At 52.2% G+C, this 13,331-nt stretch overlaps 1 protein-coding gene across 4 annotated transcripts in view; it reads right to left on the bottom strand.

Moving 5' to 3' along the window:
• The window catches only part of ADAMTS2 (ADAM metallopeptidase with thrombospondin type 1 motif 2), a 181,999-nt gene that overhangs the window by 45,044 nt on the left and 123,624 nt on the right, over positions 1 to 13,331 (bottom strand). For all 4 annotated transcript variants that reach the window (XR_009246108.1, XM_058668836.1, XM_058668835.1 and 1 more), the window contains exon 5: positions 9,374 to 9,457. Coding sequence is in view for 3 of the 4 variants with exons in the window: in XM_058668836.1 (XP_058524819.1) it covers positions 9,374 to 9,457 (84 nt within the window). In the remaining variant the exon portion in view is untranslated. The remainder of the gene's footprint in view (positions 1 to 9,373; positions 9,458 to 13,331) is intronic.

The following is a 13,331-nucleotide window of genomic DNA, read 5'->3' as shown; positions in this document are numbered from 1 at the left end:
CCCCCCACGCCACACTCCTGCTCAACCAGGGTCATGGCAGGTGACAGCTGAGGCTCACCTGGGCAGTAACAGGGCCCTGTCATTGGAGGCCTGGTCCAGGGCATTCATCTGCTCTGTATTCCTGCAAAAGTGGGTTCTATATCCTGCACAACTCATCTGAAAAATGGGCACAGCCCCAGTGCTGAGCCTAGAGCGTGTGGCTGCTCCTTGTGTACCATGTGATGGTGATGAAGACAAAGAGATGACCTGATCCCACCGACAGCTCTCGGAATGTCCGTGGCCCAGGAACAGAACAGCGCCTGATTACCACAGCCAGCCTTCTCTTGGGCTCAGCACTGCTGACATGGGGCCAGGGTATTCTCTGGGCTGGGGAGCAACCTCCTTGGTCTCCCGATGCTGGCAGCCAGCAGCACACCCTGAGAGGTCAAATGTGCCCCAGGAGGGCTTGGGGTGGGAGGCAACATCGGGGCAGGGCAGGGGGAGGTGAGGGGTGGGGAGGCAGGTGCAAAAAAGCAGCTCCTCCATTGTGCCATCTTGGGCAGGTGGCTGCCCTCTGGAGCCTATATTCTTGCTGCCCCGGGAGGAGGGACGAGAGTTATGACCCCAGAAGCTTCTCCTTCCAAGACCCCTGGAGGAGACCCCTGAAACCCAGCAGAGCATCACACCCAGTAGAAGTCAGTGGACTTCCAAAGGTTCTTTCACAGGAGTGGAATGTAAGGTCAATTGTTGCAGAACACTTTGAAATCCACACACAGAGGAACCTTCAAGGAGGTCATGGGAAGTGTGTATCACATGGAAACTATGTGTGGATTTCAACATTTTCTGCCCCCAAACAGACTTCTCTCTCTTCTTTTTTAAGATTTATTTATTTAAAAGGCAGAATTACAGGAAGAGGGAGAAGAGCCAGAGAGTTGTCATCTACTGGTTCACTCCCCAAAATGGCCAGGGCTAGACCAGGTGGAAACCAAAAGCCAGGAGCTTCTTCCAGATTTTCTATGTGATGCAGGGACCCAAGGACTTAGGCTATTGGCTGCTGCTTTCCCAGGCACAATAGCAAGGAGTTGGAAGTGAGTCAGCCGGGACAGGGACCCGTGCCAAGATGGGATGCTAGCGTCACTTGTGGTTTAACCCGCTGCACCACAAGGTCAAGCTCTACACATCCCCTTTCAATTCATTTTCCCACTAAGTTTCTGAGAAAACCCCATATTATTATTATTTCATGTAAGTTAGGATTCTGGCTACTCGGCTTCTAATCCAGTTCCCGGCGAAGACCCCTGGTGACAGCAGAGGCTCTGACCCAGGTGCGTGGGCCTCTGCCACACCCGTGGGAGACCAGGATGGGAACTCCTGGCACCTGGCTTCCACCTGGCCAAACCCTGGCTATTGAGAGTGAACAAACAGATGGGAGTTCTCTTTCTCTCCCTGCCCCACCACCCAGCCCTATTGCTCTTCCTTTCAAATGAATAATCTTTATTTTAAAAAATAATAATAAAAAAAACTAACAAAAACCAGCATTACCTAACAGAGTAGGACAACTACAAGAACAGGCTGTAACAGCAGGCAGGGGGGATGTGGCCAGTGTGCCCAGACAGCTGTGGCAGATGGCCACCTGCACGCCTTCCTTCCTGCTGCCCCTGGTTCCCTTGTGTGTTGGGGATACCAAGGTTCCGCAGTGCCACATCACTCAAGGAAGCTGTATGAGCACCACGAGGCCAGGTTGAGTGCCTGGCCCCAACCCCCTAGCCCAGGGCACAGCGTCCTATCACATGCCCTGGTGGGTATTCGTGGCCATGCAGACAGCTCCCACCTCCTCCTGACTGGCCTTCAGGAGCGTGGCAAGCATCAGGGAAGATTCCTACCTGGTGAAGGCACCTTACTTCCACGTTCCACCAAGATACCTGGGAGACCCTTCTGGAGGTGAGCCAGGCTGCCACTCTAGGATCCTGCCAGTGAATCCTGCGGGAAGCCAGGAGCTGGGCTGGGCACAGGTGCCAGAGCCCAATTTCCAACACCAAGGTCTTAAGGGCTGGCCCCCCAACACATGTGGTAAGGCCAGAGGAAGCCCACCCACCTGCCTGCCCTGGGAGGACACAGTCAGAAGGCAATGGCTATGGGGAACAGACCTCACAGCTGACATCTTGATGGCAGGGTTTTCCATGATAGCCATGCAAGAGCAGCATTGGGCCCCAGCGCTCCCTGGGCCCAGAAGGTCTGCACTGGGAGCCAAACCACGGATGACCTGGCCGGCTCTCAGGCCACATTGGTAGTTTGGAACCCAGAGCCTCCTGGTGCCCTTCTCAGGGCTGTGGCCAGACTGCCTGACTCCCTGACCCTCCTCTCCACACTATGTCCCCTACCCTGGAGTGAGTAGGGGCCTGGGACCCAGGATCCTCAGTCCTTTCCCCTGGACAGTAAGACACCTCCTGTCCCCTCTCCGACTAGCCCCAAGTCTCCCACAGCCACATGCACTGCTTTCCCCGTCCTGGGAAAATATTTAAAATGAGAGCTCTGGTTGTCTTCTCAAACAATCAATTGAAACAGCGGTTGCTAGGCAACCCCGCGAGCCACGGACGCTTGCCTCCCAGGCCCACTGTACGGTGCAGAAAATAAGATCATCTCTTGGCCTGTGCTATTTGGTAATGGAGAAAAATGTTGTTTTAGGAAAAACTCGAGATAACTCAGAGGCTTCTCATGCGCTGGAAGACAAACGCCATGTCACTCACACAAGTGCTGCCAATTTTATCCCACACTGGAGCCTGAGGGGGCAGGGCCAGGGAGACGGCTCTATTCTGGTTCCCGTCTCAATGACCCAAGGGGCCCTGGAGCACCTGACCTGGGGCCACACAGCCCAGGCCCTCCTGGCTGCAGCCACCTGGGTTCTCAGACTGCAATTCTTGCAGACATGGGAGTCTTGGACCCCTGAAGTCCTCCTTCCTCGAACCAGGCTCTGTGCCAGGAAGCTTGGGCTTCGCCATCAGTCCAGCAGCACCAGCAGGACCCACGGCCCCTGAGCATGGACACTGTGCCCCTTGGCTCTTAGGCCCTGCTAGGAAGCTGCCCGCCTGCCTGCCATTCTCTGTAAAGTTCTGTTGTGCTGGAATCATCTTCACTGCTCTGACAAGGAGTACTCAAGCCTCTCCTAGCTCATGCCTGTGCCTTGGGAGACCTGAATCTCTTGGGGGACTCTCAAGAGACATGGCCTGAAGCCTACATGACACACAGCTAGCGCAGCAACCTGAGCCCCCAGCTCTGGGCAGAGGGTGGTCACAAGCTGTGGTACACAAAGGATACAAGTGCAGATATGAGAACCATCAGCAGCTATTGGCTGGATGGAGTGAGTTTGTATCTGTAGGATTTCACCAAAAAAAAAAAAAAAAAAAAAAAAAAAAGCCACCAGGAACTAGAGAGCAGGCATGTAACCTAATGGTAGGCCACACAGCCCATATTGGAGCATGGGGTCTGAGCTGCAGGTCTAGCTCCAGCCCAGCTGCCTGCTAAAGCCCACACTGGGAGGCTGCAGTACTGGCTCAGGCGATTGGGTCCCTGCTGCTCAGTGAGACACTCAAACTGATTTCCTGGCTCCCAGCTTCAGACTGGGCCAATTCCACCCAGTGTAGGTATTTTGGGAGGAATTCGGCAGGTGAGAGCTCACTCTGTCGCTTTCATCCTCAAATTTGAACAAGGTTTTTGTCATAGTTGCCTTTTTTTTTTTTCCCTTTTAAAGATTTATTCATTTGAAGATTTATTTAGTTTTATTACAAAGTCAGATATACACAGAGGAGAGACAGAGAGGAAGATCTTCCGTCCGATGATTCACTCCTCAAGTGAGCCGCAACGGCTGGTGCTGCGCCAACCCGAAGCCAGGAACCAGGAACTTCCTCCAGGTCTCCCACGCGGGTGTAGGGTCCCAAGGCTTTGGGCCATCCTCCACTGCTTTCCCAGGCCACAAGCAGGGAGCTGGATGGGAAGTGGAGCTGCCGGGATTAGAACCGGCGCCCATATGGGATCCTGGCGCTTTCAAGGCGAGGACTTTAGCCGCTAGGCCACGCCGCCGGGGCCCAAGATTCATTTATTTGAAAGGCAAGAGTTAAAGGGGGTAATGGAGAGAGAGAATGAAAATCTTTCATCTGCTGGTTGACTCCCCAATTGGTTGCAACAGTCAGATCTTCTTCGGGTTTCCTATGGGAGGGTGCGGGGGGAGGGGGTGGAGGGGAGCCTAAGAACTTGGGCCATCCTCAGCTTTCCCAGGTCATAAGCAGGGAGCACAATGGGAAGTGGAGCAGCCGGGGTGGGGGGTGGGGGGTTGAATCACCACCCATGGGGGTGGGGAATACCAGCACCACAGGTGGAGGCTTAACTAGCTTTATTATGGCACCAGTGGCCTTAAGAACTCCTTTTAAATGTAGGTTAGAAGTGAAAAAGTACTGACGTCTGATAGTTTAGAAATTAGGGTGGGGAAGTGAGAAACAAGAGATAAAGACGCCCAGTGGTACACTCAGCATTGAGGTGGGGACAGCGGGGTGGGGCAGGGAAGGTTCCCAAGCTCTACCCTCCTGTGGGTACCTGGGAGCCCCTGCTGGCTCCTTGCCCTGGGCTGAGGCCCCTCCTTTGGCCCATGTCTCCGTAGCAGCCTCCAGGCCTGGTGGCCAGCGCTGTGCACTGCGAGCTCTGCTGCTTCGCTCCTGGCCTTCCACGGTACCCACTCTAAGGAACTTGAGAATCACTCACTGAAACACAGGGCAGCAGGCTGGCCCTGTGACACCCCCACAGCCAACACCTAGCTGACTAATGGGGGCTTCCAGCATTCATCACACACAGAGATGCAACGATCCCTCCTCCCTGCTTCCCTGGGACCTGGCTGGATCTGATCAGGGCTCACCTAGTGGGCAGGGGGAACAGAAAAAAGATGGGCAGGTTATGGAGGGAGACATGCTGAGAAAGAGCAAAGATCTACAAGGTTCCAGAACATTCTGGGGTAGCCACAGGAAGCCAGCATGCCTGGCTGCATGCCCAGGGACAAGCAGAGGGATGGGCAACATGCTGATGCTGTGAAGGTAGGGTGAGGGCACTGCATTTGGGCGCTTGGTGGTTTGGGCTTTGTAGCCCCTGACACCCTAAAACTGTCCTGTCTCCACTCCTCTCAGGAACAATGGGCAGGTCAGGAGCCGAAAGCCAACAGGCAGCTTCAACCTGTGACATGCCTGTGTTGCCCTGGACAGGCCTCTGGCCTTACTGAAGTTGCCCCGCTGTCCACCATGGACACGAGAGTCTGAGGTGTTGGTGGTGGGAGCCAGACACGCCTGTATGTGCCCCCATACTGTCCTCGGAAGAGTAGGCTGCACCCGAGAAGGAGCCCGAGGCCCTTCCTGCCCTTCCCCACCAGCACTAGGTGGATCCTCTCACTTTCAACCATTATTTTTAAATAGATAAACTAAGCTTTCATGAACACATTGCTTCCCTTACATAAGAACATGTTTGATCTTCCTAAGAAAGAAAATCCAGTAAAGCACAAGAAGAAACTGGAGATTCAGTACCCTGCCCGTGACAAAGGCAGTGAACATTTCCTGTACTTTTTCCAGTTTGTCCTGTGTAAATATTTGTGCATGAAATTGAGATCACATTGTAAACTTATATCTCACTTTTCAAACAAACAACAAGCCGGGCTTTCTATGGTGACCATTCCCTGGGGACCACGCATCATGCTTGGAAGAGGCGGTGGGTTGGAGCCTGACACAGCACCACAAGGGTATGGGTCACCAGCTCTTTGACCAGAGCCTGGTTGCTGCACAGTGTGGCCTGTTTCTGGTGTTTGCATGTGGAAGAACGTGCAGCCAGCTATCTTGTTGCTGAGATGCTGGTGGCAAAGGTGGAGGCTTAGCTTACTACACCACGGTGCTGGCCCCTCAAGGTTTATACTTTAGGTCTGCAAATATGTCTTTCTTCCCCTTCACACTTCCTTGTCTTGGGTTTGTGCCTAGGAATCCCCTGATGTTCAATATCTTGGGTCTATATTTGTGTGGTTGTATGTTTTACTGGATTGTATGTGATGCTTTATTATTTATTAGATTTGTATTTATCACATTTATTTATATTATGTATACCCCCTCCATTTACATTTACCCTATGCTAGGTTATCTGTGGGGACTGTTTTCAGTTATCTATTTAATTCAAGTGAAATATATGTTAATTCCCATGCAAATACAATCTTATTCCAATTACCTTCACTTCATGACATTTGAACTAAATCTCTTTGTTTGCTTGGTTTTCAAAGATTTCCCAGCCATTCTTGATGGTTCATATTTCTAAATAAACCTTGGAGTCACTTCATCAAATTTCCAATTTTTAATCTGGGAAAAAATCAACATCTCTATCACACCTAGTCTCCTTATGAGGAATAGCTATATCATTTCACTTATTTCCACTTTTTCTCCCATCATGAGCAAAGTGCAATTTTCTTCCTGTAAGACCCCATGTTTGTCTTATTAGGACCACTCCAGATACTTCACAGTTCTGCTGATTACCATCAAGGACACGTGGCTAAAACCAGGGCTTGCCAGGTCTTGTATGCAAGTATTTCATCGGGCCATTGCCTGCACCAGGACACAGCTGTCACTTAGGGACCATTCAGGGCACGGTGGTCCGGCAGGCTCCATGTCCCAGCGACGGGCCTCTGTCTAGTGTTAGGGACATACTGTGCTGGCCACCCAACAGAGGTGCGCAATGGTGCAGTTCTCTGAACACACTCCTGTGACCGCGTGGCTTGGTGGCACCTGGCTGGCTCACTGTCCTCCTCTGTTGGCTGGACAAGCTGTGTACTCATTCTTGGGGGTCTTCTGGACCCAGATCGGTGACAGCGCTGTATGCCCTTTGCCAGTACTAATTTCCTCTTGAGTTCCCAGAGCCACAGCAACACGGCTGCCCTCGACGGCCCCCAAGCTGGCATTTCCCAAAGTTAGCTCTGCAGCATGTTTGCCACCTGAGGAGAGGATTCCATCCAGATGGATGAACCCTGATGCTCTTCACCATGCACAGGGAGCTTGCCCCAGAAGCACCTGACCCAAGATATTGAACATCAGGGGATTCCTAGGCACAAATCCAAGACAAGGAAGTATGAAGGGGAAGAAAGACATATTTGCAGACCTAAAGTATAAACCTTGAGGGGCCAGCACTGTGGTGGAGCACCTGGACCTCAGGACTCTGGTTGTCCTGTGTCAGTTTCATCCTAGCCCAGCTCTGGCTATTGCAGTTGTTTTAGCAGTGAACCAGCGGATGGAAGATCTCTTCTTTACCTCTCTATCTCTCCTTCTCTTTGTAATTGCCTTTCAAATACAAATAATTTGATATAAAAAAAATTTGCCAAGGGTTGTAACTAGGCCCACCAGAAACCAGAGTGTTCCTAAGATGCCAGAGGAGCCTGGTTGGGGCTGCAAGAGCTGAGAAGGGCAGGGTCACTGGGACAGACCAGCCTGCTGGGGCAGAGTACTCCATAGGTCGCTGTCCTGGCTGGGTCACACCCATGGGGACAGAAGGCCCTACAGCTCGCTGTCCTGGTCACACCTGCAGAGGAGGCTGGGCCTGGCAGTCCTCACAGCTGCTTCTTGCAGACCAATGTGCCTGGATACTTCTCTTCTGCCAGGAGAAGGGTCTTGTGGCAATCATCACTGCGGCTGACCCTCGGGGACTGGGCTCCTATCTGGGAAATAGGCTGTCATGTCGCACACCTGCCCTGTACCCTGGGGATGAAGCGGATCCAGGCTAAATGCAGTCCCTGCTGGCCACTGCCCAGGCCCGCCCTTCCTCAGCATCCCAAGCCATTGCCCCCTAAGTCCAGACCCAAATCCACATACAGCTGGGACAGAGGCCTCTAAGTCAAATGGCAGGAGGTAATAGCTGGAAATATATTCATATGAAGTGAAATCTGCATATGAAAAAAGGACATGCAACCTATATTTACAGCAGCATAATACACAATAGTGAAAAAAGGACATGCAACCTATATTTACAGCAGCATAATACACAATAGTGAAAACAGGGAAACAACCCAAATGCCCATTGAAAGAGGAATGGCTAAAGAAACTGTGGGTACAGCTACTCCATGGAATACTACTCAGCCACTAAAAAGAATGAAATTCTACCATTTGCAACAAAATGGTCCCAATTGAAGACCATTAGGCTCATTGAAATAAGCCAATCCCAAAAGAACAAATACCGTATGTTCTCTCTGATATAACACAGGATTCATACAAAATGCAAAACAAATAGATATATAGGTGAACTAGTATATATGTGTGTGTGTGTATTCTCATGGATGAATTGAATAATGGAGACTAGTATGCTGAGAAGTGAAGACAGCTTGCAGTAGGCATCTCTGCTCCTGAGTAAAAGGAGACCTCCCAGGGAAACAGCTAAATGTATATTGACAAATATATTTCAATACTACCTTTGCCTATACCCAAGCCCTGATACACATAAATAGCAAAATGTTAACTGTTACTAAAGGACTATATTACTGTAAATAAAATAGGGGAAAAATGAGAAGATACAATAGGGAGGAAGAAAGGGGAGAAAAAGAGGGGACTCCCTATACTACAAATCATGGAAAATGATAAAAATAATTTAAGAAACAGAAAGAGGAGGTAGGTGGAGCAAGAGGAAGTGGGTAGGACAAGAGAAGTGGGGTAGGGTAGGACAGTGGGGGCCAACCCGTAAGGCAGGAGGAGAGGAGGGCAGAGACTGAAGGCAGTGGCACAACGCTCAGTGAGGGATTGGGTAGCCATGTGGCCTGATGCTTTGACACTGGGGGTTTCACTGACCCTACAGGGACAGCCTCTCTCAGGGTCAGCCAGTGCCTAGACACAGCAAACAGTTTCAGCAAACTGGCCCATGCCAGTCCAGATCCCCAGCCAGTCCTCTACAGGACTCACATGCTGAGCCACTGTCCATCAGCAGCACACTCAGGGGCACAGCCCTTTCTCCAAGGCCCACTGAAACCCTGCAGGGGGGCCGCTGAGGCCTAAGACCCCAAGGATGTTCCACAGCAGGTTCCTATCCACCAGTCTGCCTCACCCAGGCCACCAGCTGCGCTGTGGCCCCTCAGGACATAGCACAGCCCTTCCTCCAGGGCCCAACAAAATCCTGCAGGTGGGCTACTGAAGCCTGGGGCACCCAGGACTTTCCACAGTAGGCGGTTCCTATCTGCTAGCCCACCATACCCTGGGGCCTCCTGGCAAGCACCAGCTGCCCCATGGCCTCTCATGACACTGCACATCCTTCCTCCAACATTCATGTCCCCTAAGGGCGGTCGTGTCCAGACAGGGCCTCAGCATCCCGTGGGGCAGAGGCTGTGGGATTGATGCTCTGGGTATTCACTCACCTTCCCATAGCTCAGCAGGATGATCCGCACCAGCACCACGTTGATGTGGGCCCCCAAGGACTCGTCGTGGTAGATTTCATTGACCTGAAAGACAACCAGCTTGTAGTCAGCAGTGCCCACCCCCCCAAGCATTGCCCTTCTGGGCCCACATCTCCTTCCATACACCCCTCTCCTGCTTGCTGCCCTGGATGTCCCCAGAGTCACTCTCAGGTCCAGCCCCAGGATTCTTCATCCGGAGCAAAAGCCTAGACAGGGATTCAAGCCCTGTATTGGCTGTCTGAATTACATCTTTCCTTCAAAACCTGGCAGCCCAGGTGGTGTGGTCCTGCCCCCAGCAGACAACACTGCATGGCTACTGCTGTTGGCAGCTGTGGTGTCCCCACCTGGGTGGAGACAGATTTCAGAGCCCCTGCCAGGTCTTGGTGTCTCCTGAGTTACTAAGGAACAAACATCCCAGGCAACACCATCACCCCTGGTGTCTATGGTTGAGAGGGCTCCCAGACACACATTGCATAGAAAATGTATGTGTTGTTTGCATGAAACCCACACACTTCATCTAGTTTTTTTTTAAAGATTTATTAATTTTTCTATGAGAGGCAGAGTTAGAGAGAAGAAAAGACAGAGCTCTTCCAACTGATGGTTGACTCCCTAAATGGCTGTAATGGCTGGAGCTGGGCTGGTCCAAGCTGGCAGTCAGTAACCTCTTACGGGTCTCCCAGGCAGGTGCAGGGGCCAAGGACTTGGACCATCCTCTGCTGCTTTCCCAGGTGCATTAACAGGAAGCTGGGTGAGAAGTGGAACAGCTAAACTGGAGTCCATATGGGGTGCTGGCACTGCAGGCAGAGACTTAACCTGATTTGCCATGGCACCAGTCTTCTCCTTAAACTTTAAATCAGCTCCAGAATGACTAGCAATACCTGCTACAATGGCCTGGGCAACCTGTAGGAAACTGCTGTGCTGTATTGTATCATCAAGCGAATGAGGACAAAGCAAAGGTCTATACAAAATGTGCAGTTCAGAGGCAACTGTTCTAAGCTAATTATTTCTTTAGGGGCCAGTGCAGTGGCATAGCAAACCAAGCCTCTGCCTGTGGCACTGGCATCATGTACTGACACCAGTTTGTGTCCTGCCTGCTCCACTTCCAATGCAGCTACCTGCTTGTGACCTGGGAAAGCAGCAAAGGATGACCCAAGTCCGTGGACCCCTGCATGGGAGACCCAGAAGACGCTCCTGGCTCCTGATCAGCCCAGCTCTGGCCATTGCAGTCATGTGAAAAGTAAACCAGCAAATGGAAGACCTCTCTCTGTCTGTCCTTCTTTCTATGGAATTCTGCTTTTCAAATAAAAATAAACTTTTAAAGAACTAAAATAAACTCATATTTTAAAAAGGATTCATTTTATGTATTTGAATGACAGAGTGACAGAGAGAACAAAAAAAGACCTTCCCATATACTGGTTTACAGCCTAAATGACCAAAGCCGGAAGCCTGGAGCTTATTCGGAATTCCCTATCGGGTGGCAGGAGTCCAGGCACTCAGACCATTGGCTGCTGTTAATACACCAGGTGCACTAATTGGAAGTTGGATTGGAAGTGGAGCAGATGGGACTTGAACTGGCATTCACATACGTGGTTTATTTTATTTTATTTTTTTGTACTCCCAATGAAACTTTATTTTTATTATTATTTTTAATAATCTTTTTTAGTTGATTAAGGTACAAAGGGTCAAGGGCTACAGGAAAGTGGGTAAGACCATTGTTTCCACACTAATATCATCATTTTTCTCCTGTATCTGGGGTCAGGGGAGAAACAAAGGGAAAAACCCCACCCAGCCTCCCACCCACCCCAGGTCCCCTATGTGAGGCATGCTCTGAGGGTCCTGCTCAAGCAGTTTTGATAGTTCAACAGGTTTGAATCGCTGCCAGTCTCGCTGCTCCCATCGCAATGAAGCATATGTGGTTTAAATGCAAGTGGTGGCTAATCTTCTGCGCCTCAATGCTGCCCCTCCAATCCTTTCCAGCAGTGATTGGTAGGATCCACACAGGTGGAAGCCACGGATCCAAGTATCCTGGCTCTGAGCTTAACTTCCAGCCCATCTGGCAAGTCCTCTAAGGGCTGCTGAACGGGAGCAGGCAGAGTCCACCTTGCCAGGCCGTCTGGTCCTCTGTGCTGGGACTGGCGGCAGCACACACAAAAGGCACCTGTGCCTGCAGTGCTCTTTGCTGTGGAGAGGGACACTGCTCTACCCTCGGGGTGGAGGGGGGCTTTGCAGGGTGTGTGGGGAAGCCGCCAGGAGCATGGGGGCAATGTAGGGGGTCCTTGAGGACTTGGCATGTCATGAGGGCTGAGGAAAAGAGACCGAGATGGTCTTTCTGAGGGCAGCAGCATGGACGGAAGTCCTGAGGTCAGAAGCAGGGAGCAGGCAGGGGTCTGGGACGGTGAGCAAGCTGCTGCATGGGACGCTCATAGCCTGGCCCTCTGAACACACTCAGCGGTATAGCAGACAGCTCCAGTCTGCACTCGGGGGCTCTTGGGGGATCCTACCCCTCGGAGGGAACTTCTGAGGCCAGACCCCAGGGGCACAGGGGCTGGGTAAGGACTTCTAAATGGGATTCCATGCCAGGAGCCACCAAGTAGATACTTCCTACCCAGGGAGCAGGACACAAAGCAAGGTAAGCCTGTTTCTAGCCACTCTGCTTAGTGCCAAGACCCTGGGACAAGATGGACACATCAAAGGTAACTCCCTGGACCCCATCCTGTTGGAGAGGGGCAGAGCCCAGGGTGTCAGGCCTCCCCCACGGGCCGGTGGAGCTCCCACCTGCAGGCAGCCAGGCTGGACCCCCGTGTGCTGACCACTGAGCAGCTGGTTCCAGGTGTTCTCCTTGTCCCCGGGCATGGGCACTCACGGACAGGGCATCTCCCCGCGGCTGGCCTCCAAGCCCACACTTGATGGCTCAGCAGCAGAAGGCAGCTCTTCACTGACTTAAGGAAGCCCTCAGTCCCCTGGAACTGGCAGTAAAATGCCCAGTACATGCAGACATCAGACAGAGGTAGCCAAACACGCGGCAAGGGACAGAAGGCAACAGGACCAGCAGCTGTGCTCTGCCCACTGCCCTCCTCAGCCAGCCTGTGCCTCCAGAGGCTGCCTTGCTGCTCTGGGCCTTTCTTCTGGAGCAGTTCTAGCCCAGGCTGGGGAGCTCCTCCTCTCACCTGGCCCTGGCTGGCTTTTCCCTCCTCCACTTCCTTCCTTCCCTGCAGCGCTGGCTCCTCGGTACCAGGTGGGCCCCCTTCCCAAAGCCTGTTGCCTTAGCCCGGAATTGTCTCTCCCCCTCCAGCCCTAAATTCTTCAGATAGCTGAAGAGTGATTTGAAAAGAAGAAGGAAAAAAAATGTCAGAGCAAGAAGTCTGTTTCCTAGGAGCAAAATTCTCACTGCTCTAAGGCCTTCTCACCAGTCTTGGAGTATGGACCGCGGTACCAGTGTCAAGGCCTGGGTGCGGCTCCAAGCACGGGAACTTGCCCCCTCTCCAGGACCTTTGCAGTCACAGTGTTCAGCACACCCCCGGTCGTCACCAAAGAGGGGCTGAGTGCATGGATGAGCAAGTGCGTCCTTGAGAGCATGTGGAGCAATAGGAATTGGGCAAAATGAGGCTTGCCAGGGTCCCTGAGGCCCCAATGAAATGCCTCCCCTCCCCCACCCCAAGCCAGCCAGCCAGCCCCACTGCCTGTCTCTGCAGCGGGAGGGAGGGGCAGCCCTGGGAGATGATGTCCTTGAGCCTCTGCTGAGAAATTGATCCTGGAATCTTGAAACCTTGGGGAAGACGTTCAAAGCCGCAGACCTTTTCTGCAGAGAGGCCAAGGGCCTTCTTGTTGGGGGAAATACATGGTAATGCATCTCTGCTTATGCGAAGACGCAGCCAAGTTTCTGCTCTGGAATCCACAATAAGGAAGGACATGGCACTGC

This window comes from Ochotona princeps, chromosome 9 (genome assembly GCF_030435755.1).
Source record: "Ochotona princeps isolate mOchPri1 chromosome 9, mOchPri1.hap1, whole genome shotgun sequence".
Classification (NCBI taxonomy): domain Eukaryota; kingdom Metazoa; phylum Chordata; class Mammalia; order Lagomorpha; family Ochotonidae; genus Ochotona; species Ochotona princeps.
The sequence above is the reverse complement of the archived record's forward strand: the minus strand, read 5'-3'. Positions and strand labels throughout refer to the sequence as shown.